This window comes from Tympanuchus pallidicinctus, unplaced genomic scaffold (assembly GCF_026119805.1).
Source record: "Tympanuchus pallidicinctus isolate F22 unplaced genomic scaffold, pur_lepc_1.0 scaffold5, whole genome shotgun sequence".
NCBI classification, from domain to species: domain Eukaryota; kingdom Metazoa; phylum Chordata; class Aves; order Galliformes; family Phasianidae; genus Tympanuchus; species Tympanuchus pallidicinctus.
This window is the reverse complement of record NW_026294769.1, coordinates 54,758,719-54,781,860: the sequence shown is the minus strand read 5'-3', so window position 1 is coordinate 54,781,860 and position 23,142 is coordinate 54,758,719. Positions and strand designations below refer to the sequence as shown.

Sequence of the window (23,142 nt, the reverse complement as noted above, 5' to 3'; positions counted from 1 at the left end):
AAACTTGCAAATCACTTTAAAAAAAAAAAAAAAAAACAAAGGAAAAGGAAAAAAAGGAAAAAAAGAGCATAAGAAAATGAAACAACAGAAAAGAAAAGGGAGAAAGAAGGAGAAAGAAGAAAAAAGAAAGAGAGAAATACACAGGCTTTGTTACAGGTAATTATTATGCAAAGGAAATACATCTACATCATACTTTTGCAACGCACAAGTAGAAAATTACTTGTGCTGCTAGAAATATGATATCATATATAACATTAATTACTGAACTGCACTTAAAGTGGCTGAAATGCAAATGCTATTTTGATGCAAGACTTTAAAATTAATAATGAAATCTAAATACAACAGTTGGCAAGAGTAACAGTGTAATGTGGCTAGAAACTGCTAACCCAAATCAAAACCCAAACTTTCTGATCTCTGTAACATCTGGCTGCAAAGAAGTGTATCCAGAACAGGACACAAATCCCTGAAGTCTGTTGCAGTCCCAGAAGTCCCCCACAAGCTGGGCTTGCTTAAGGAGTAACAGCTTCTGCAGGGAACAACTGACTTGGCAGGGAAACAGCCCCACTCACATCTTGCTTCTCATCCTCCAGGTCCCCAACTAAGGGTTGGGGAGGCACAGCCTTAGTGAAAGTCAGATTATCAAGCTTCCGAGCTACAGAGAAAGGGTCTTTTACTGCCAGGAAAATACAGAAGCCTAAGAGAGTGGGGGAATCTGGCAGGTGCAACTCCTGCTAGTGCTTAACACCTAGCCAGGCAGGTTAAGGACATCAGCTATTGCAGGGAAAAGGCTGATAGCTGAGATGTTAAAATGAAAACTGAAGTGCAAAGCCTCGGCATAAAGGCCATGAGAGACCTCTCAGCTATCACTGCCTGAAAGCAAAGCAAGCAATTGCTAATTCTCCATTATAGCACAATGACTGCACCTAAACGTCTCAGAGGGAAGAAACTGGTGATTTCAGACTATAAAACGCTTTGATCTCTCTTTTCTTTTTATATTATATATAGATTTATCTATATCTATATAGATCTGTCTATGTATATGAGGCAATTTTATGTTTCCATCAATGGAAGTCTAAACTGATAAGAACTTGATTACTTCGTAACCTTATAAAAGTTTGGTTAACTCTTAATTAGAAAAGGATTTCAGTTACATTTTAGCTAAATATATGATAATTCAAAAGATGTAAGACTGTTTCCAGTCTTTATCTACTGCATGAAAAAGATTTAATCTCCTCAAATATAATACCAGCATCTCATGTCAAAAACATGTTGCAGTTGTCATGACATTATCCTGACTTCAACTGCAATGCAGGCTTCCCTTGCAATGACCACTTAATGTCCATGAGGATAAAAAAAAATTGGAAGAATTACATCTATATGAAAAAATAACATCAACACACTTATGGTGAGGCTGTAAATAAGATTTCTACAGCAGTTATCGTGTGGTTCAGTAGCACACATGAGCAGGATTTAGAGATCTCTGGACAGCCCTCAGCATATAAATGTACAATGAACTCCACCAAAACTAAACAAAAATCTTTTCTGCACTTCACAGAAGCATTACAGAGTGCACTCACTTTCATCATGTATTTTCTGCTCTTAGTTGTGTCTAAAATTTAAACCTGTACGGTTAACCTGACAATGCTCTAGAGCCCTGAAGTTACATACACACCAGCTTAAGAGCTTGGTTGGATATAAGGATGTTTGAAATAATTTTAACGGACTGAAGCAGTGATTCATAAATTCAGAGAGCACTGTGTAATTCATAGCTTCCCTTTGTATCATTATTGAAACCACATACATACAACCAAGAGATAAATCATTATATATTTTGCTGCAAAATGTAATTCAACACAGACGAGACACTTGAGCTCAGCAGCAGTTTCTACTGAACAGTGGCCAAGTACATTTCCCTCCTGGCCTCCTTTCCCCTCCCTTTCTTTCAGTTTTTTGCAGTATCAGTAAATCTCTTGTAGCTTCTTTCTTCTGGTATCATGTAGGAATGCTTCCTGCTTAGCACTGTCGCTCACTTATGTAGTTATTTCCAAAAACAGGTAGATGTATGTTTTAGGTGTAAATTCCTAAAGAGCAGATAGACTGTAACGGCTAGAATATTATTCCACAACTAATTAAATTCCCATGCATCCACCTCAGAGCTCTCCAAAGAAACATGCCCATGTGACATGAAACAAATGATCAGTTTTAAGTTTACAAGATCAGAGTTCACAAAAAAAACACAACACCCACAACTGTGACTTCAGCACAGTTTTCAAGTTTTGCTTTGCCTTCTTTTACAGTAAATGCCAAAAATGCAGTAGGAACATGGTGCCTCCTGCCCCCACCCCCTCCGTCCTTCCCTAATACACAATGTCCAGCATATCTTGCAAGGACTGGGCATTTGTCACTTCTGAACATGCAACCTGCTGAAAGATGCTGTGGACAGCTGCTGTGAGCCTGAAATCACAGTATGGTAACCACCACTCTGGACAACTGATACATACCTTGGTCAATCAGTCAATTTAAGTGCAGAGGTCCATCTCAGTTACACCTGAAGGAAATTAGCTAATGCAATAGACATTATTTTATACTGAAAAACATGTAGCCAACTTTATTTCCATTACTCTTTTCCTGAGTATCCAAAAGCAAAGCTCAGCTGGCAAACTGTGCTTTCACTGATCTGTATGTAATCTAACAAAGCAGCTGCACTCAGCAGGAACAAAGATTTCGTCAGACAGCTCAGTAAAAACTCTTCAGAGCTCCAATAAAATCATTAGAAGATTTTGAAGCAAAAGATTAATTTCCTTTAAGATACCAGGATAAGCAAACACATCCAATACTTGGGATCAAACTACAGATGAGAGGAAAGAGAACACCAGTTTTAGTTATTGTATCGTTACTGCCCTCTGCTTCAGGAAAGACAGATTCCATGGGCCACCCCTTCTCTTTCTGTTATTTCACAAGTACATGCAGAACCATGGAAATGATCCTTTATATTAATTTCCAACAACTTAATGTAAATTCTGTGGATACAAGAAATACACACACATTTTCTATCTCTGAACCAATCACATTTATTCTAGAGTTAACACACTGCAAGGAAGATTTATGACAATACTAACGAAGTTAATTAAATCAGCACAGTTGACAAGTTTTAAATACCCAGGGATTTGCTTCAGGATTTAAAAAAAGCAAAGTGTGAAAAGTCAAACCTATCCAAAGTAGACTGTCTTTCAAAAGCCACACTGAGTTCCAAATGCTTTACTGATGTCCAATTGACGCCTACACAACAAGACATCAAATTTCAATGGCAATCACTAGCTACAGTAATAATTTTAAACAATGATAACCCATGCAAAGATCTAGAAAAATGAGAACAACACACACTGAGGCTTAGCAGAAAGACAGTAAGAAAAACACAGAAATGACACAGCTCAATTCTTCTGAAAGTTCCCTTAAAACATAACCTATTAGCCCTAAGATAACTAAGGAATCTATGAAGCATACGGCTGCCAAAAGTCAGATGGATCCCAATTTAGCTTGATCCTGAAGTAACTGTACATGTATCTGAACAATCCCACAGGATTTTTAGTCTGTCCCATTTTGTTTATTCATATTGCCAGTCTCACACAGAAGGATTTTTTACTTCTGTTCATATCCACTGCCTGTACTCTACCAATAAATACCAATCATAGCTGCATATTCAGTTTTTAAAACAAAATGAAAAAGAATTAAATTATACTGATGCTACTTAATACTCAAATGGCATAATCCCACATTTTAGTCCTAAAAGCAGAGAGCTCCACCCAACTAAAAAAAATCCCAAACTCCTGAACTTTTATTGCTTTTCCATGCATCTCTTGGTTCAGTGCAGCTATATTGCTCACTTTTGCCTGCTAAGCAAGTCTTTCCACAACAGCAGCAATTGTCACTGCCACTATTTGTTGTACACATATTACACAGGATGGTATGGCTTTTAATCCCTGTTAAATTACTTTAAGTCTGCAGTGATTTTATTCAGTCAGTAGAACTGATGTCACCGAGATCATGATTTGGCCCAGTTCTCTCTCATGTCATTTAAAGATCGCTGCAGCTTCTGAGCACAGTGGCACACATTTTACACATTCTGTTCTCTGCAGAGAGGCACGTTTTGACTATGCCACTGTTTATACACAACTGCTGAATTTGAAGCAGGTGACCTAATTTACTGTAACAGAAAGCAATGCCCAAGAGTCCGATTCCAAACTGCCACGTACTTTTACGAGCTGGACCAGAGACTGTCCCCAGTCTCTTGCATCATTTAATGTCTAGAAACAGTTCTTTCAGTAAGATTTGCCAGAACTGTTTGCATGCTGCATATGCCAAACTGAATAGGGATCCAGACTTTTGTAGGGACCACAAAATTGCTTGACTTCTAAAAGAAAGAATTTAATCTATGCATTTTGATTTGATAGCAAGTACTAGTTCTTTCCATTCTTTTCCACAGTTCAGAATATAAAAATGGGACTATAGGAGTAATTTTATAAAGTCACAGAAAAAAATAAAGCAAAGTGAGAAAGATTATACTTTTATTTTCTCTACATAGCACCTTACTGTTGCATTCATTTTCTAGGGAAATAGGCAATTCATTTCTTAAAATAATAAGTTAATTCAGGATATTTGCTGAAGACTGAAAGTTTCAGGAAAGGCTGTCATTTAATCTCATTTTAGAGTTTAGGATCCTAGAAAGATTAAGAGTCTTGCTGAATAAGTTGTGAATGGAGGTGTTTCTCTTGCTGTTCTGCATCTGTGCCTTCTGAAGGGCTGTGTCTTCAGAACTGTGCTTTTCAGCCCCCAGTGGCAGACCCCTAAGAGTCCCAAGACCACATGTATTAGTTCTGAGACAGTCAGAAACCTGCTGTCATCTGACTGAAATTTGTTCTACAGGAATTGAAAAACTCTGGTTTTTAAGCTAAGTCATGCCAAATTGTGAATGGTACTTCACAGAATCACAGAATCGTAGGGGTTGGAAGGGACCTCCAGAGATCATCGAGTCCAACCCCCCTGCCAAAGCAGGTTCCCTACAGCAGGTCACACAGGTAGGCATCCAGGCAGGTCTTGAACATCTCCAGAGAAGGAGACTCCACCACCTCCCTGGGCAGCCTGTTCCAGTGCTCCGTCACCTCACTGTAAAGAAGTTCTTGTGCACAATTTGTGCAGAACTTCCTATGCTGCAGTTTCCAGCCGTTTCCCCTTGTCCTGTCTCCACTCACCACTGAAAACAGTCCGGCCTCGCCATTCTGCCCCCCACACCTCAGATATTTATAGACCTGGATCAGGTCCCCTCTCAGTCTCCTTTTCTCAAGGCTGAACAGACCCAGTTCACTCAGCCTTTCCTCATAGCAGAGATGCTCCAGGCCCTTCACCATCTTCGTGGCCCTCCGCTGGACTCTTTCCAAGAGATCCCTGTCTTTTTTGTACTGGGGAGCCCAGAACTGGACGCAGTACTCCAGATGAGGTCTTACCAGGGCAGAGTAGAGGGGGAGGATCACCTCCCTCGACCTGCTGGCCACGCTCTTTTTAATGCACCCCAGTAAGCCATTGGCCTTTTTGGCCACAAGGGCACACTGCTGGCTCATGGCCAACTGTCGTCCACCAGGACACCCAGGTCCCTTTCCGCAGAGCTCCCCTCCAGCAGCTCATCCCCCAACCTGTACTGGTGCATGCAATTATTCCTCCCCAGATGCAAGTCTCTACACTTGCTTTTGTTAAACCTCATCTGGTTTTTTTCTGCCCAGCTCTCCAGCCTATCCAGGTCTTGCTGAATGGCAACACAGCCTTCAGGCGTGTCAGCCACTTCACGTATCTCTACCTGTTTAAAGGATCCCATTTTGTATGAAGAAGAGTTTAACTCTGATAAAACCTACTGCTCTCCTCCCTGTCACGCATTTTCCCATCTTCTGCCTTCTTCCCTGGACATTTCACACTCCTCACGTTTACCTGTGATTCTGTTACCTAGGTTAGGTGAAAGGCATAAGGAGGCAGACCACTTACCATCTCCTGACTAGAGGAAGATATTTAGTGAGATCTACTACTAATGTGCATCATGAAGCCATAAAGATAGGCCTTATCCAAAGTTAAGTCCATGCTATCTGTCTGTAATCTGAAAAAACTGTGATTTTCTCACTGAACTAAACAGTGAGCAAAGGAAAAGTAATTTAATAGGCCCCATCTCAATAGCTACTGATTTCAGTAACTTTTTTTTATCCAGTACAAGAATCTTGTAGCAAATACTTATTTCACAGCACCTACATAAAATAAATCTAATATCCCAAAAGTAAACGCTTTCTTTCCAGAGCTGCTAAATCACCAAACTCTCATATTCCTGCTTGAAAATGACAATCTCCTTTTTTATTATAAACTAACTCAGCCAAGGTTTGGCCAACTGCTCGTGCTTTTTATCTTCATTATCCTTATACTTGAAATTGATTCAAGTGCTGGTGGTGACTTCTCTGTTGTTTTTTTGCGCTTTTTGTAACTTACCCAGTAGAGATTGAGAGTTAACATCCCTTTTTCGGGTAAAATATCCTCCAGGGAGATCTTTTGCCATGACAGCAACAGTGGAAAGTAGAACGTGCCCAAACAGCAGAAAGTAGCATGCAATCATTGTCTTCATTTTCAAGAAGTAGAGGGACATTCAAGGATGCAAAACTGCAATAAGGAGAGAAAGAGATGAGCTCTATAATTTGACAGAAAAATACACTGTAACCTTTCCAACCATCCAGCTGAAATGCTTCTGTCTCATCATGTGCCATCACACAGATATACCCACATACCCACACTTTCAAGAAATTAGATGCAGATCTTGTGTAAGAAATATATTCCAGAAACAGCAGCAATAAATGTGAACTGGCAACCACTCACACTTTTCTTTCACAAGACTGTCCTTTGTTGCTGGCATGAAGACAAGCACGCAGGTGGAGCCTTGTTTACTCCAGAAGGCTTCTAAAACTGGCGATAGTTTGCCAGTTAAGAAGTTTTTTTCATACAGAAGAATAAATTTTTTTTGACAAAAAAAGGAGTTTGTTAAGGGCACCATCAAAAGCCATGGCTGACTGCACACGAGCAGAGAGCTAAGACTCACTTTCCAGCCACGTCTGCTGTACCTGACATCCTCAGATGCGCTGCCTTCCCTAAACCATGACTGTTTTGTGTTGTGAAAAGGCTATCCCACAGTAGCTAGGTTCACCCTGGAACGGTGATATGATGAGGTTTGGTCAGAAGTTTCTCTAGGTATGTAAAAAATTGTTAAAAACACTCACGTTCACAACCAAAAAAGGACAATTTCACATAAAACTGAGTGGCAACTTTAAAAACAGTGTATATTTTAATGACAATTCCTGGCCAAGTAACTAAGATGCTGAAAACAATTTTAATAGAGTCCTAAACTCCATAAGGAGAATGACACAGAGCTGCCCATCTGCTACAGAAAGCAATTCAATGTCCTGTTAATCTGGGGCAAGAATTAGATTTTTTTTTTCACAAGGCACTCATTGGCAGAATACACAATTGTGTAAATATTTTCTAATAAAGAGATTTTTATGCATGATTCTTAGGCCTATCTCACATAACCATTACACACTGAGCTATTTTTCTGTGTATCAATCTATTTTTCCTTTTGTGCATCCTACTCAGCATTCCCAAATATGAATACAGTGGTACGTACGCCGTTTTACCACAGAGCAAATTAAAGGGAGCCTCTGCCCTCAAAATGCCCAACCACGCTTAAATAGTCAATAAAACTCAGTAACAGGAAATGTAAGAGCAGTCCCACCATAAAAGGTCCATATCTCGTAAAGAAAACAAATGAACAATAAGCATCCTATTAACAAAGTTCCCCTACCCTCACAAGCACTTTTAAATTGTTTCAAAAGAAAGCAATGTTTTACAGAGAGCTTTCACAGAAGCACAGAATTGCAGAGCTTGGAAGGGCCCTCAACAGATCATGGAGTCCAACCCCCTGCCAAAGCAGGTACCCTACAACAGGTCACACAGGGAGGCATCCAGACGGGTCTCAAACATCTCCATAGGAGACTCCACAACCTCCCTGGGCAACCTTTTCCAGTGCTCTCTCACCATTTACTTGCCACATCCAACAAGTGTGGATACACAAGGATAACCCAAAATAAAAATTCATGGGAAATTGCATCAATTTTCAAATTTTAAAAAAATAAAAAATAAAAAATCCCAAACCCAAAAGCTGCGTATGTGATCGAAGGCACCACTGATCAAAGCCCATGTTCATCTTTCTCTACCCTTTAACCCAAACTGAAAACATCTATACTGCTTTGCAGAGGTGATGGCAGCTTTGACTCAGGAGCTTTGCACAAGTTCCAGGTACATACTTGCATCTGCTGCTGCTTGCTTTTTTACATGACCAGTTTGCATTGTGGTTGCACAGCTCCTTTGCTCACAGCCCTCCCACGGTTCTGTTTATTTTCTGGGTTTTCTGAAAGTCTGCTGTCTTCACTTGAGAAGCTGGATGGTGTTTACTGCACCACACTTGGTATTTAACACCTCATCTTCCCAGCAGGCTAAGCCAAGCTGCTGGCAAGCCCTCTGCAGCATCACGCTGCTGACTAACCCATGCTCTCCCAAGCTACGAGCAAGCTCCTGAAGTTACAAACACCTACTATTAGTAACTACCTGGAAAACATGTTTCAAGCACTTCAATTCCAGCTGCTGCCTCAGCTGAAATAAATATTTATCAGGAGACAACTCAGCTTGGCTGACCCCAAACCGAGCTGCTGTATGACAAACATCCCCCACACCTCTAAAGCAAAAGACATCAAAAAGAAGGATTCATTCTCCTTTGCAGGTTTCCCTTGCTCCCCAGCTGGCTCCTAGATAAGAGTTCAACTTTCCAAGGTATTTTCTTATCAATTTTACCCATGTTTACTCAGCCATATGGCCACACCACGGAATGATTTTTGATACCCTCTAATGCATTTTCAAACATCATGAGTTACGGTGCAAGAATGTTGAAAAATGAAATTGTGGCTCCATCTTTCAGAATCACATTTCCTTCAGTGGACAACACTCAAACGATACAAGCCTGTTTCTACCATTTTAAATACCCTTCTATGGAAGTCAGTCTTCTCAGAAGCAAGTAATGCTGTGGTTTGAACAGAGACGCTACTAACTTTTCAGGGCCAGAACTGATGTATCAATGACCTTCTCCATTGCATGGTGCATGTTATAAATATTTGCTCTCTTTCCTCTGTTAACTCTTAAACAAGAGACAGCTTTCAAACAAGGAAAGAGATGCTCTGTGGTTCATGCCAGTGTTCTTCAGTCAGTCAGAGTTCTTCCATCTCTTACCCCACCTTAGGGAAACTTCTTTTGCACAGATAATTAGGAAACCCTTCCTCTGATCCTGAAAGCCACAAAGGCTACAACTTTTTTATTTGGGCACCTTTTTCATTTATGTTTTCACTGGTCAGATCATACAGAAAAACAAACTAGGAAACCAGAACAGTAACATGTTTCAGCTCGTGCTTCTTGCTGCTCTGGGTGGTCTCAATCCTCACCCTGCAGTACGAGTCCCTTCCCAAGGCTGAATCAGACACAGCAAGTCCACAGACCCTTGCCTCTCCACCTTCTCCAGCTGCCACCAGAACTAGCTCAATGTACAGAAGGAATAATTAATTCTCAGCATTAACCCAGGACTTTAACACCTTTACTAAGTGCAGAAAGCATCCCCTCTCTTGAACCTTATATAGCTTTTCATCATTGCTGGGAAGGAAAAGGAAGACAAAAAGGCACCACAGATAGCAATTACTGCTACAAAGATGACTTCAGCTTTCATTGTTTGATAGTTAAGATACAGACAGTTAAGATACACTTATTTTCATTAAGCTGCCAGGAGATATAACTTCAGTATTTTTAGAATCATACTATTATTAAGTTGGAAGGGACCTTCAAAAGGCATCTGGTCCAGCTTCCCTGCAGTGAGCAGGGACACGTACGGCCAGACCAGGTTCCTCAAAGCCCCATCCAGCCTGACCTTGAATGTCTCCAGGGACAGGGCACCCACCACTTCTCTGGGCAACCTGTTTTAGTATCTCATCACCCCTAATATAAAAAAACCTTATTCCTTACATCCAATCTAAATCTCCCCTCTTTTAGTTTGAAACCATTTCCCCTTATTCTATCACAACGTAACATGCTAAAGGGTCTGTCTCCACCTTTCTTACAACCCCCCCTTTACACACTGAGAGGATGCCCTCAGGTCTCCTGGAGACTTCTCTTCTCCAGGCTGGAGTGTGTCCAGAGGTGTGTGTGAACAGCTCCAGCTCTCTCAGCTCATCCTCACAGGAGAGGCGTTCCATCCCTTGGATCATTTTTGTGGCCCTCCTCTGGACACACTCCAACAGGTCTATGTCTCTCCTGTACTGAGGACTCCACATCTGGACAGAGTCCTCCAGGTGAGGCTTCACCAGCACAGAGCAGAGGGGCAGGACCACCTCCCTTGCCCTACTGTCCATGCTTCTTTTCATTCAGTCCAGGATACAGCTGGCATTCTGGGCTGTGAGAGCACATTACCAACTCATCCGACTCATTACTGCCATCCACCGCTACTCCCAGGTCCTTCTCAGCAGGGCTATGCTCCATCCTTACATCCCCCAGCCTGTACTGATAGCAGAGGTTGCTGTGACCCCCGAAAGACCTTATACTTGGATTGATTGAACCTCATGAGGTTCACCTGTGCCCACTGCTTGAGCCTGTCTGGGTCTCTCTGGCTGACATATCATCCCTCAGCTGTGTCAACTGCACCACGCAGCTTGGTGTCAAAGTTGCTGAGGGTGCACTCAATCTCACTGCCGGTGTCGCTGATGAAGTTATTTAAGAGCACTGGCTCCAGTACTGATCCCTAAGGGACAGCCCTTGTCATCAATCTCCATCCAGTCATTTAGCCATTCACCACCACTCTCTGGGTACAATCTTGCAACCAGTTTCTTGTCCGTTGAACAGTCCACTCAGCAAATCCATACATTCCAATTTCCATGTGCCTTAGCATATATTCCCAAGAATCTGCTCCATGCTCTTCCCTGGTGCAGAAGTGAAGCTAACAGGTCAGCAGCTCCCTGGGTCATCCATTCTATCCGTCTTCAAAACAGATGCTCAATCACCTTTTTTCCAGTCACCAGGGGCTTCACCTGACCACCACGACTCTTCAAAGATCATCGAGTATGGCTTGGTGACTATGTCAGTGAACTCCCTCATGACTCTGCGATGCGTCTCATTAGGACCCACAGACTCGTGGATGTTCAGGTTCCACAGGCAGTCACAAACCTGACCTTTGCCTACAGCAGGAGGAGCAGTGCTCCCCCCCCAGTTCCCACCTTCAGAACCATCCACCCAAGGGCTGTGTGTAGAGGAGTCAGTGGTGAAGACTGAGGCAAAAAAGTTATCAAACACCTCAGCCTTCTCTTTGCTGTTATTAGCCCACCTGTATTGCTCACTAGGGAAGGTATGCACACCTGGACCTTCCTTTCCCAGTTGATGTACCTGTAGAAGACTTTCTTATTCCTCTTTGTGCCCCCTGCAAAGTTCAGTTTCAGCTGGGCCCTGGCCTTCCTGACCCCACCCCTACAAAGCCCAGCAGCATCCCTATACTCCTCCCCAGTTACCTGGTCCTGCTTCTACTTTAGTTGTAAAGTCCATAAATGCATAAAAGGGAAGTTCTCAAGTTCTTTCAGTGCTCATTATCCACCCCATTTTTAAGATAACAGCAAACTGTGATTAAAAAAAGAACTTTTACTGAAGTTAAAGAAACTGCAAGCAATCAATGCAAGCCAATAAAGTCAGAGTTTACGTTCTCCATCTAGAAAGCACAGTGAGCTGCTGGGAAAACCAATCAGCAAGCCAGAAGATATCTAACGCTCAATCCCCATTGCCTCAGATATTAAAAAAAAACAAGCAACAAAACCAGTCAGCAGACACTTTACATCCCCGTTAACTATCAGTTAGAACTTGTTCCAAGGTATTTCACTACCACAAGCCAGCACATGCATTACCAGTCCATTACTCATTAAAATCACTGTGTGTGGCATGGATGTCGGGATACAGATTATTAATAATTTCCTCCCTCTTTCTGGACCGGACTGCTGACACAGGCATTTTCCAATCTGAAAAATAGTTACAGAATTCCTCAGAGCATTGGAAAATATCTGCCCTAGCTATGCAGGTGTTGTGTGGGGGCAGCTAGAAGATATTTATCATATCAGCAGAAGAACATTCACCCCTACAAAGGAGCACACTACTGTCATCCTGTTCCATTAAAGATAAACTGGACTTTCCATGACTCCTTATTGCACAAGCACATCTTTGCTAGGCTCGGCAGAACAGCACAGGTAGAACTCCTCTAAAGCCACAGCTTTAAAACACAAATCACTGATGCAGTTAAAGTATTATGAGGGAACAAGGCTACAGGCGCTCCAAGTTTGCAAATTTCTCCCCAGTCTTCAAGGCAGGCACCACCATGCATACAGGAGTGCATGAATCTACCCAGGGTGACACCAAGCCTTGGAGAGCAGCACTCCCTCATTAATACATTCATTAGCTCCTTCCAGGTGGCTAACTTAGGCCATTTGTGCTGTCAGTACTATCAAAGAATCTGGGAAACCCATTAAGTAAAAGTACATTAGTAAATGAGGTGTATTCTCAGAAAGAAAAACCACCCAAATGCAAGTAGCTTTCATAACAGCACTGCAAGCTGCAATGACAAAACTAACTGCTGATTTGGCAACATCAAGTCCTTTACCAATGTGAGGTAATGAGCATCGAGACAATAACAGTCACCAAAGCCTGCAGTGGGTTCAGGCCAAAAGTTGTGTACCTAATTATTCTGTCTGCTGCTGCTACAATAAAACCATCATAATAAAGCCAAAATGGCACGGGGCTGTACATGACAGTGTACAAAAAGTAAAGGGAAGATCCAAAACAGGGCAGTTTCTAGAAGGGATATGAATGACATCAGGTGGTCAGCCAAATCTTGCAACAAACCCAGCACTGTGCAGTTCCCATACGCAGTGTGGCTCAAGTGCTGCAGTGAGGGAGACCACATTCTGGAAGCTGTCAGAGGAGCGCTGTGGGTGGGAGAGAACAGTCTGCCTATTCAAGCACTGAGGCCAGCCACATGCACACATCTTAAAGAGCGTGCACACCAAAACAGAGAACATATCAGGAAAAGCAAAGATCAGCACGCTGATTCTGCATTACATTTTATAGCGAGGTGTAATTATGATAGTGGGTCTTCTACGCAATGGACTTCATTATCTTAGAGTATAGAGCTTAGAGTATGCGTGCTACATGCAGAAATTAATTTTCTACAACTAACAAAATAAGGAACACTAAGGAATCTATTTTTTTTTTTTTTTTTACCTCACTCATCTAAATCACTTACAGGCTTCCTGATATTGCCGAGGTAAAAGTAGTAAGTACCAAATCACAGAATCAAAGAATAACTGAGGTAAGAAGGGAACACCGATGTCATCAGATCCGACCTCTGCTCAGAGCTGAAGATCATTTCAATAATTTCAGAAACTTGTCATACAAAAGTTACCAGTGATGCTGTAAAACAGTGCCCTCACAGTATGGCTCACACTGCATAGTTTCCAGTGGTCAGACAGAAAGCTTCAGCGCTGGGAATTTTCACTTTATGACAGCATCAATCTCCATGTTACAATTCCTTCAGCTGCCACTTGGACAACAGACCTTTTCATTATCATGTTCCTTAGGGGCAGACTTACTTGTACTTTCTGGTTCTGAATTGGATCTAGGCAGCAGTGTTTCCACTAAGTTTGCAGATGAGCTGTGTGGCAAAACTGAGAAATTTCACTTTTACAACTCTGAGTAGGTATTTATATAAAACCACATATTATATGACATACAATATGTATGTGAACTGCTGAGTTTTGTCTCTGTGAAGACCATAATGGACTGTGACTAACTGCAAACAGAAAGTTTGCAGAAAGACACCGTGGTTCTAAAACCTATTTGCAAACCCACACTGACCTCAGTACCAGCATAGTGCAAAATGGTACTTTGGGGATAGAACACACTCTGTTCCCAATACTCCTTACTCACAATGAAAACAACCTAACAATGATTACACTATATAAAAAGAGCTTGTTAATGATGTCCAGAGTATAATTAAATAGCAAAGGATAGTGCTTTACCCTCCCATGGAGACAATTCATAAGTCATAGGAGAGTATTTAGATCTGATTAGCCTTTCCCTAGCTCACATGAACTGATTAAAATGTCTTTACTGTTACAGCTGGGTCCCAGCTCATAAGCCCTAAAGCGTGTGTGGGTTTGTTTGTGAGAAATTCCAGTGAAGTCAATGGAAAGATTCACGTAAAATAATTGTATAAATACTGCCTGCAGGGTGTAGGATCTCAGCGTTAAGTAATTAAGTGCTACCTTTCCTTAGGATATAAATCAAGTTTAATTCCAGTACTTGAAGGGAGCTTATAAGCACGAAGGTGATCGACTTTTTACACGGTGTAATAGTGATAGGACAAGGGGGAATAGCTTTAAACTAAAAGAGTAGAAATTTAGGTTAGATGTTAGTAAGAACATCTTTACCCAACTGACCCAGGTTGCACAGAAAAGTGGTGGATACCCCACCCCTGGAGGTTTTGAAGGCCAGGCTGGATGGGGCCCTGGGCAGTATGATCTAGTGGCAGAGAACCCTGCTCATGGCAGAGGAGTTGGAACTCCTCTTCTTAAAAATCTGATGTTTAAAGCTGTCATATCTATGTGAACAATATATCAATCAAAATTATTTTGGATCAAGTTTCAGGACTGCTATAAAAGCCCAATGTGTATTCTATTAAGTTCTTGACCTACAAATTTATTATGGGATCCTGTGTGACAGTTTCTTCTGATGTTGTCAGCTGCCTGAGAGTAGCACAGCAAAAATGTAACATGCCACCTTTCCAGATCTCAGTCAGGTTCATTGACCCCATGAATGATGGCAGGAAAACAAAACCCAGGCATTTAGGAAAAGATACAGGTTGGGCATTTATCACAGATACAGGTGATGCAACATAAGAAGGACATGGAGCTCTTGAGTGGGTCCAGAGAAGGGCCACAAAGAGAGGGCTGGAGCACATCCCCCACAAGGACAGGCTGAGAGCTGGGGCTCCTCCGTCTGGAGAAGAGAAGGCTCCAAGGAGACCTTATTGTGGCCTTCTAGTACCTGAAGGGGGCCTACAGGAAAGCTGGGGACGGGCTTTTTAGAAGGGCATGTAGCAACAGGCTGCCCGGTGAGGTTGTGGATGCCCCATCTCTGGAGGTGTTCAAGGCCAGATTGAATGGGGCCCTGGGCAGCCTTGTCTAGTATAAAATGGGGAGGTTGGTTGCCCTGCATGTGGCAGGGGGGATTGGAGTTTCAAGATCCTTGAGGTCCCTTCCAACCTTGGCCATTTTGTGATTCTGGGAACAGGACAAGGAGAAATGCTTTTAAGATGGAAAAGGGCAGATTTAGACTAGATATCAGGAAGAAATTCTTTACTGTGAGCAGGGTGAGACACTGGAACAGGTTGCCCAGTGAGGTTATGAATGCCCCTTTCTTGGAAGCATTCCAGGCCAGGCTGGACAAGGCTGTGAGCAATCTGGTCTAGAGGGAGGTGTCCCTGCCTATAGCAGAGGGTTGGAACTAGGTGATCTTCAAGGTCTCTTCCAACCCAGACCATTCCATTGTTCTATGATTCTATGAAGCATTACATAGATCAGGAGGCTGCAATCTTCTCTCTGAGCCAGCACTATCAAGCATCATGGCACAGGTCAGTCTGACACTCCAAGTACTGTCTTCTGAAACAGCGATATGCACTTATTAAAGATGCCACAACCACTTCTGCAAGGCTGCAAAGCACCGCCCAGGCTGGGTCTCCAGGGCAGCTCCTTGGCACGCCGCGAGCCCCGCTGTCCCTCCCCTCCGGTCACACCGCCCGCGGGCAGCGCTCCCGGCCCTACCTGCGGGGCTACACAGCGCTGCTTGTGCTGCAGGCCGGCAAAGCACCTGCAGGCTGCGCGCTGCAAACCTTCCTAGGTAAAGTCAGCTCCATGTTTGCACCGCTCGTAAAATACGGTCAGTTTTTCCCCTTACAGCGCATGCTACACGAGCTAGAGAAACACGCGCGGGAGAACACGGCACCCGGTGAACTTCCTCAGCACCGCGCACTCCGAAGGGAAACCCTCCAGCGAGGCTATCTGCAGGACCTGATCTCTGAGCCGCCCGCACCCCGCAAGGCCCCCCGCCTCCCTCGGCCCGCCGCCGCAGCCCCCGGCTCGGCCGCCCCTCACTCGGCGGGGCCCAGAGCAGGACGGTCCCTCCGCCGCGCGGGGCCCCGGGCCGGGGGTAACAGCGGCCGTGCCGTTCCCCGGAGCGGCGGGGCAGGGCGGCGCGGAGCTTACCTGCGAGCTGAGGGGCCGCTCCGCTGGACGGCGGGCAGAGGCCGGCAGCGAGCGCGGGAGCCTCCTCCCCTCGGCGCGGCCCCGGACAGCGCTCCCCTTCCCGCCCCCCCGGGAGCGCCGCGGGCTGAGGGGAGCCGCCGCCTCCCGGGCGGCCGCGGGCGGAGGAAGCCCCAGGGGAGGGAGCAGCCTGGCTGGCGAGAGCTTGCCCCGGGAGCTGCCGGCGCCCTGAGGGACGCGGTCCCGCTCCTGCCCGCCCGCCCCGCCAGGCACGGGGCTGCGCTCCCGCCTGACGCGAGGGACGGAGCGGGGCAGGCAGCTCTCGCGTCGGCTCCGTCCTTCCCGCCGCTCCGCTGAGGGACGCAAGCTCCCGGCCGCGGTGTCCCGGTCTCACCCCCTTTCCAGCCCCTTTCCCGCAGCCGTCAGACCTGGCCCTGCCCCGGCCCAGGGGCTCTCCCTGCAGCACGGGAACGTGGAGCCTCCGCCGGCGGCGTGTGGGCCCGCGCTGCCTTCCAGGGAAGCCTACCAAAGGACGCGTTGGGGAATGGAAATCCCATTCCCCGCACGATGGGCCTCCGGGGCCAAGGCAAACAGTCCCCGGTGAATCATGCCGTGTGTCCGCCCCTGCCCGAGCTTGGAGGAGTCCCCTCAGGGAAAACGCTGCGAGAGGCGGTGGAATAAGCGAGTCGGGTGCAGGAGGACACCGCTGCTGAGCTGTCCCCGCAGCTGCACCGTCCGGGTGGAGAAGGCAGTGTGGCGTTTCTATCAGTAGTTTTACAGGGTTTTGCCACTTACAAAGAAGCAAAAAATTCTGCTTCGTTCCACAGCATTGTGATTTTTGTTTGCAGGTTGAAAACAAACAAACAGAAAACAGTGAAAAGGAACGCAAAAGGCAAAGATGAAGTGGTTTCATCACCGTTTTCAGCCCTAAAATCACTAAGCCCTGCAAATCCAAGAACCATGCTGCGTGGAGCGCCAGCCAAGGCAGTGCCAGTTCCCTGTCTTTCTTGAACTGAAGAGCCTGGAATTGGACACACAACTCCAAACGTGGCCTCACCAAGGCAGAGGAGAATGGAAGGATCAACTCCCTCAACCTGCTGGCCACACTCTAATGCACCCCAGGATACTACTGGCACTCTTGGCCACAAGAGAACACTGCTGATTCATGGCAAACGTTGTACACTGGGACACCCAGGTCCTTCTCTGCAAAGCTGCTTTCCAACAGTTCAATCCCTAACCTGTACTTAAGCATGGAATCGGGGAGAATAAGCATACACTTATTCCTCCCCAAGTGCAAAACTCTACCTTTGTCTTTGTTGAACCTCATTAGGTTCCTCTCCACCCAAGTCTCCAGACTGTCCAGCTCTTACTGAATGGCAGCACAGCCTTTTGTTCTGTCAGCCATTCCTCCCAGCTCTATATCAACAAACCTGCTGAGAGAATGCTGTATCCCCTCACCCAGATCATGTATGAAGATGTTGAACAAAACCAGTCTGAGTACTGACCCCTGGGGAACAACGCTAATTAAGGCTTCCTGCTAGACTCTGTACTTGCTATCACAATCATCTGGGCTCTGCCACTCGGCCAGTTCTCAATGCACTTCACTGTCCACTCATCTATCCCACACCTCCTAAGCTTCCTTATGAGGATGTTATGGAAGACAGTATCTAAAGCTTTGCTGAAGTCAAGGTACATAACAGCCACTGCTTTCCTTGTATCCTTGATATATGCAGCTGCACCTGTTTTCTAGCAGATGAATCTAGCTAATACATGATCTTTTTAAAATACTATTACATTTAATCTCACTTTCAATTCTTTCTTTCTTCAGATAATTCAGTCCTTTCCAAGTAAGATCTTTCCAAGTAAGATCCTTCTTTTCCTTTCCACTTACAATACCAATTGACTTTTGTGTTTTGCCAGGAAACTTTCACTTTTGATTGCTAATTTAATGACTGTAAAAATTAAATGTTAATAAGATCCTCAAACTGATCTTTCAGAAATCACTGATAACTTTTCACTTTGAACTCTCTCTCATCCCAGTTTCCTATTATTAGCTAAGTCCGTACTTACAGTCTTTCTCCGAGTTCCTATTTAAACTAATAATTTCTCCTGTGGGAATGCTATGCTGAAGTTCAGGTACATTAGATCGATTGCATTTCCTTTGCCTAAAACGAGCAGGTTAGATGAGGACAGCCTAGTGATGAGAAACCAGTCCTGTCTTTATCGCTTGTCCATGTTCTGCAGCATCTTTAATTATTGTTTGCTTTTTCTGTTTTTTTTTTTCCTTAAACTAAGAATGCATTTGTACAAGTTAAGTGCCTCCTTTGTACAAATTAAGTGCCTCCAAGCTACTGTTTGCTATTCACTGGGCACGATTCTGATTCAGTAGAACTTTAAGAAAATTTGGCATTATACCTGTGCTGTCATTTGTATGGAAATTGTCAGCTCCCTATGATGTGATTGTGTTTTAAAGTTCATGTCTCCCTTACTTGCACTTGCTGTCATTCTTACTTATTCTACTGCCTTTGTGTTGACTATGATAAAGTATTTGCAGACAGCAAAGTTTTTAGCCAGTCATATTTCTGAAAGGCCTAGATCAATGTTTTGTTAGATTCTATCACAAAGAAGAAAATATTAGACTAGTAAAAAAAAACCCAAAAGGTTAAGATTAGTATATTAAAATGGTGTCAGTGCTATAAAGGCTACAGCTTTTGCCAGTGGAATAACTCCTTTTTTTTTTTTTCTATTCACATGCAAGGTCTGAAATGCTCATAAGTAAAATAATAAAGCTGCTGCACTATTAAGTGTCCTTATTAATCTCTAGGGAAATGGTCTGTATTTTTAAGTCTCTGAAAGCTTGTATCATGGCCCTATGATTGGAAATATGAAAATGTGTGTGTACTAGTAATTCAGTTGATAAGCCAGATAGCACTGCCATTATTCAAGCACATCTTACAATATGTATGCAGATTGAAGGCCATCATTGGAAGCACCAGCCTTAATTAGATGAGATGCTCTTTCTTGGGTTCAATTCTCAATGAAATTAAGGAATCTTCACTGATTCTTGAAAGTGCTAGATCTGCAGGTAATTAAAAAAGATGCAACATGAATTCCTTCTAGTTACAGAGAGATTTTCAAATGACTGCAATAGCTCAAAAGTGTACTGAATTTATCTGCAGAACCCACTCACCCACTTCAAGTAGCTGAAACATCATACTGGGATTGCCTCTCTATATTCATACAGTTTACTTTTGCCTGTAACTTTCAACATGTGTACAATACAATTACATTTGCAACGTTTCCCTACGTAATTTAAGCCATACCCCGAGTGCTCCTGACTTGAGTTTTACTCTGATTTCATCTTTAATGAACTTAATTGACAGTATTAATACTGTTAAATTGAAGCTGGCTATATCGTAGCAGGTATAAAGATATAAATATACAAAGTGACTCAGGAGCAATATATTCTGTTGAAAGGCTCCTCTGGTAGAACTGTAGCTATTATGAACTAGTTTGATTAAATGTTGCAGACTGAAAGCATCTTTTCTTCCAGCTCCCATGCTGGTTCCCAGATAAGTCTGGCTTGTCACCCACCTTGAGAAGATAAAGGGATATGTTCAGGAGGCACCAAAGCCTACACTGAGCATAGATGGAAAGGAAATTTGAGTTAAATATGTGTTCAGAAGTTTTGGTGCTTTCTTAAAAATGTCATCCCCTTAAAACAGATTTGACTCCTGAAAGACTGGTCCTGCAATACCTGGACTTGTGACAACAGTTCCTGGAGGACTTGGTGCCTTATAGAGAGCATGAGAAATGTAGGTGTTAGTTCCCTTGGTTAACAGACCTGTTTCAAGGTAAGAGAAGAGAATAAGGCTGGTCCTTGCTGCCCAGGCTGTTCCTGTACTTGCCAGGCTGTGCAGGGGACCCCAAATGCTTTTCAAGCATCCCTAAGGGTAGGCAGTGACTGAACGTGTCTAGATGTCAGTTTTGGAATAAAATATCCAGACTCTTCTTTAAAGCTTCGACATATCAAAAGAGGCAGAAATTTCCTACACTTGTTCACTCCTGAATACATTTATGAATTGCTTTGCAAAAGCATTCAGTTATTACTCAAAAAATTGGCAAACAAGATAAAATAAGCCCTTAAAAAATGTTATCAAATGTGAAAGAGAGGGATGTGGGATAGAAGAAGTCAGCTTGTTTCTAGTCTGATTTTTCTAACTTCAGCTTTCTGGCACTGGGTTCTGTTAACTTTTGTTGGTTACACTGAAGACACCTGTTACTAAAGTTTTGTTCCCTACATACTTATGCAGTGTCCTTAAGTCACCTCTTAAATCTGAGTTATTACAGGCACTGCATTTTCTGAATTTTTCGCTTGATGGCACATTTTCCAACTCTCTAATGACTCTTTCAGGTCTTCACTAATCCACTCCAGTCTTTTCAAAACACTCTGTATGAATTACTTACAGCCCTAAGGTATAGGCAAGACAGAACTTGACCTTTTAAAATCTTTTTATTGATGATTTATGCTCTTTAAGGTAATAGATTAAGAATTTTAAGCACCATGTAGTCAAAAACTGATTCCTGCAGAATTTCTCTTGAAACACTTGCTGAGAGTTCTTTGCTTACATACAGCTGAGATTTATCAGCTCTTTTGCAATCTATTTCATGTGTGAAATGCAGTCCCTATGTTATTCTAGTTCTCTAGTCAAAATATTATACTGTATCAGATGAAGTGCCTAAGAAATGTCCAAGTGTGCAATGCTTCCACTCAAACCCATACTGATCCATTCCACAGCCCCATTAAGAAAGTTTGAAAAGATCTGCTATCCCAAGCAGTCCTGTGTTCCGTTATCAGTTTTCTGAGTAATGCACCAAATCACACAATTATAGAAAAATTTAGAGAGGAGGTGACCTAAAAAATTCCCAGGAACAGTATTCAGCCTCTTCTGGTTACAACTTTGTATAATGGATATTCTATGATATGTGTAGTCTAAGCATTCAGAAACTCTCCAAAATATGCTTTTTGAATACCACTACTGACTATGGCATTTGCCAATATTTTGGCTTTGTACCAGGCCACTGTGCTTATAAAGTCTGAAAAGAAAGATAACTTTGTTTTGGTGAAAGCATAGAATGAAAGATTTCTTGAAAGTACTACTGTCTGGTTGAAGCTATATAATATCTTAAATAATGTCATGCCTTCCTAGTGATGTAAAAAAAATTCCTCAACTTCCCTGACCCCAAATATCTGGAAAATTCAAATATCCAAATGCAAGATTAGATTTCACAGTAAAGAAAAAACTGTGCCAGGACAAAGATCCGTAGTAACATCTTCAGTATAGCTTGTCGATGTGGTAAATGTATTTGGGCAATAAACTGAGTCCAACCCAAACACATTCCAACCAAAAGGAAAAGTCACAGACTCACAACAAAACGGATAAACTCTTTTTTGCTTCAAAAGTAAAGTAGAATCAACATCAAGATTTTGCATTCTTTGCAGTAAAAACCAAACTAAACTAAAAAATGTCCAGAAAAGACATTGTGTGTGGAATGTAGGTAGTCATCACAAACACATGATCAAGGATTGTATCACAAAATTTTCCCAGCTTGTGATTGCACCTCAAGGTGAAGCTGTACTTCCTTCACAACAACAACAAATTGCTGTACCTAATGGTTTTCTTCATTAAAAGCATTTTGAACTTTTTCTTACTTTTTTTTTTTTTAATGAAAAGCAAAGAAGCAGGATCACACAATAGCAGGAAACTTAGGCTGGTCTGTATAACTGATAAACTTAATTTCATCCTTGGCTCTAACACAGTAAAGGAAATGAAACCAATTCCAATTTTGTAACAATTTGATGAAGAGAAAAATTCATGAACTCACTAAAGATTAATATTTACAACTAAGGTCCAGCTCTCACCTTTGTTCCCGAACTTTTATTGCCCTTGCTGTCCTCAGTTGAGCGCATCTGAAGCTGCCAAGAATGACCTCATCGATATAAATCGAACCAATCTTCAGAATGCTCCACCAATTTGTTGTTTAACTAGCAGTCTTAGCCTGGTGTATGGGTGATATGCAAAATATAACTATAAAAGTTACAAAATATAACTGAAAAGCCATAAGACACAGGATATCTGTGCAGCCCAAAATATCTGCCATCCATAAGGCAGAATGCACCTGTCTTATTGGGATGGCACCTGTATTTGAGAGCACCTAGCCCACCCTGATACTCAATGTGCTCAGGGGACTTGATGCTAAGTCTGCCAGTGCTGCACCTCTGTCTCCAGTTGCATCCTTGCCCCCATTGTCATGAATGAATCTGAAATGGAGCATTTTGGAGGGGGACGATCTCTGCAGAGTTCCTACCGATGAAGCAAAAGAAGACTCAAAACATCTTTCAACACCAAAACAAACAAATAAACAAACAAAAGATTGTTTTGTATATGCAGACATAGTCTACATGAAAACAGACAGAGCTATAAGCAGGATGCATTTAGATACTGGAATGATGCCGATTCTGGGCTAAAAAATGTGTGGCTCATCCCTGCTACTCCTGGTCACACTGACCTGAAAGAGCAAGCGGAGCCCTCTGGAATAGCTGCAGCTCCCTGCCTTAGGGTAGCCTTGCAGCTCCTCTGCTGGCTAGCCCTGCCACATCCCTGACTCATCACCTCACTGC

At 43.0% G+C, this 23,142-nt stretch overlaps 1 protein-coding gene across 6 annotated transcripts in view; it reads right to left on the bottom strand.

The window, feature by feature from the left end:
- The window catches only part of MATN2 (matrilin 2), a 68,037-nt gene extending 51,047 nt beyond the window's left edge, over nt 1-16,990 (bottom strand). For 5 of the 6 annotated variants that reach the window (XM_052703279.1, XM_052703281.1, XM_052703284.1 and 2 more), the window contains exons 1-2: nt 16,464-16,592; nt 6,520-6,687 (exon numbers count right to left, since the gene is read on the bottom strand). In XM_052703279.1, the coding sequence (XP_052559239.1) occupies nt 6,520-6,673 (154 nt within the window). In that variant the 5' untranslated portion in view covers nt 6,674-6,687; nt 16,464-16,592. Of the gene's footprint in view, nt 1-6,519; nt 6,688-16,463; nt 16,593-16,888 lie in introns of those variants that run through there. The other variant, XM_052703280.1, reaches the window with a different exon arrangement.
- Between the last annotated feature and the right edge of the window lie 6,152 nt (nt 16,991-23,142).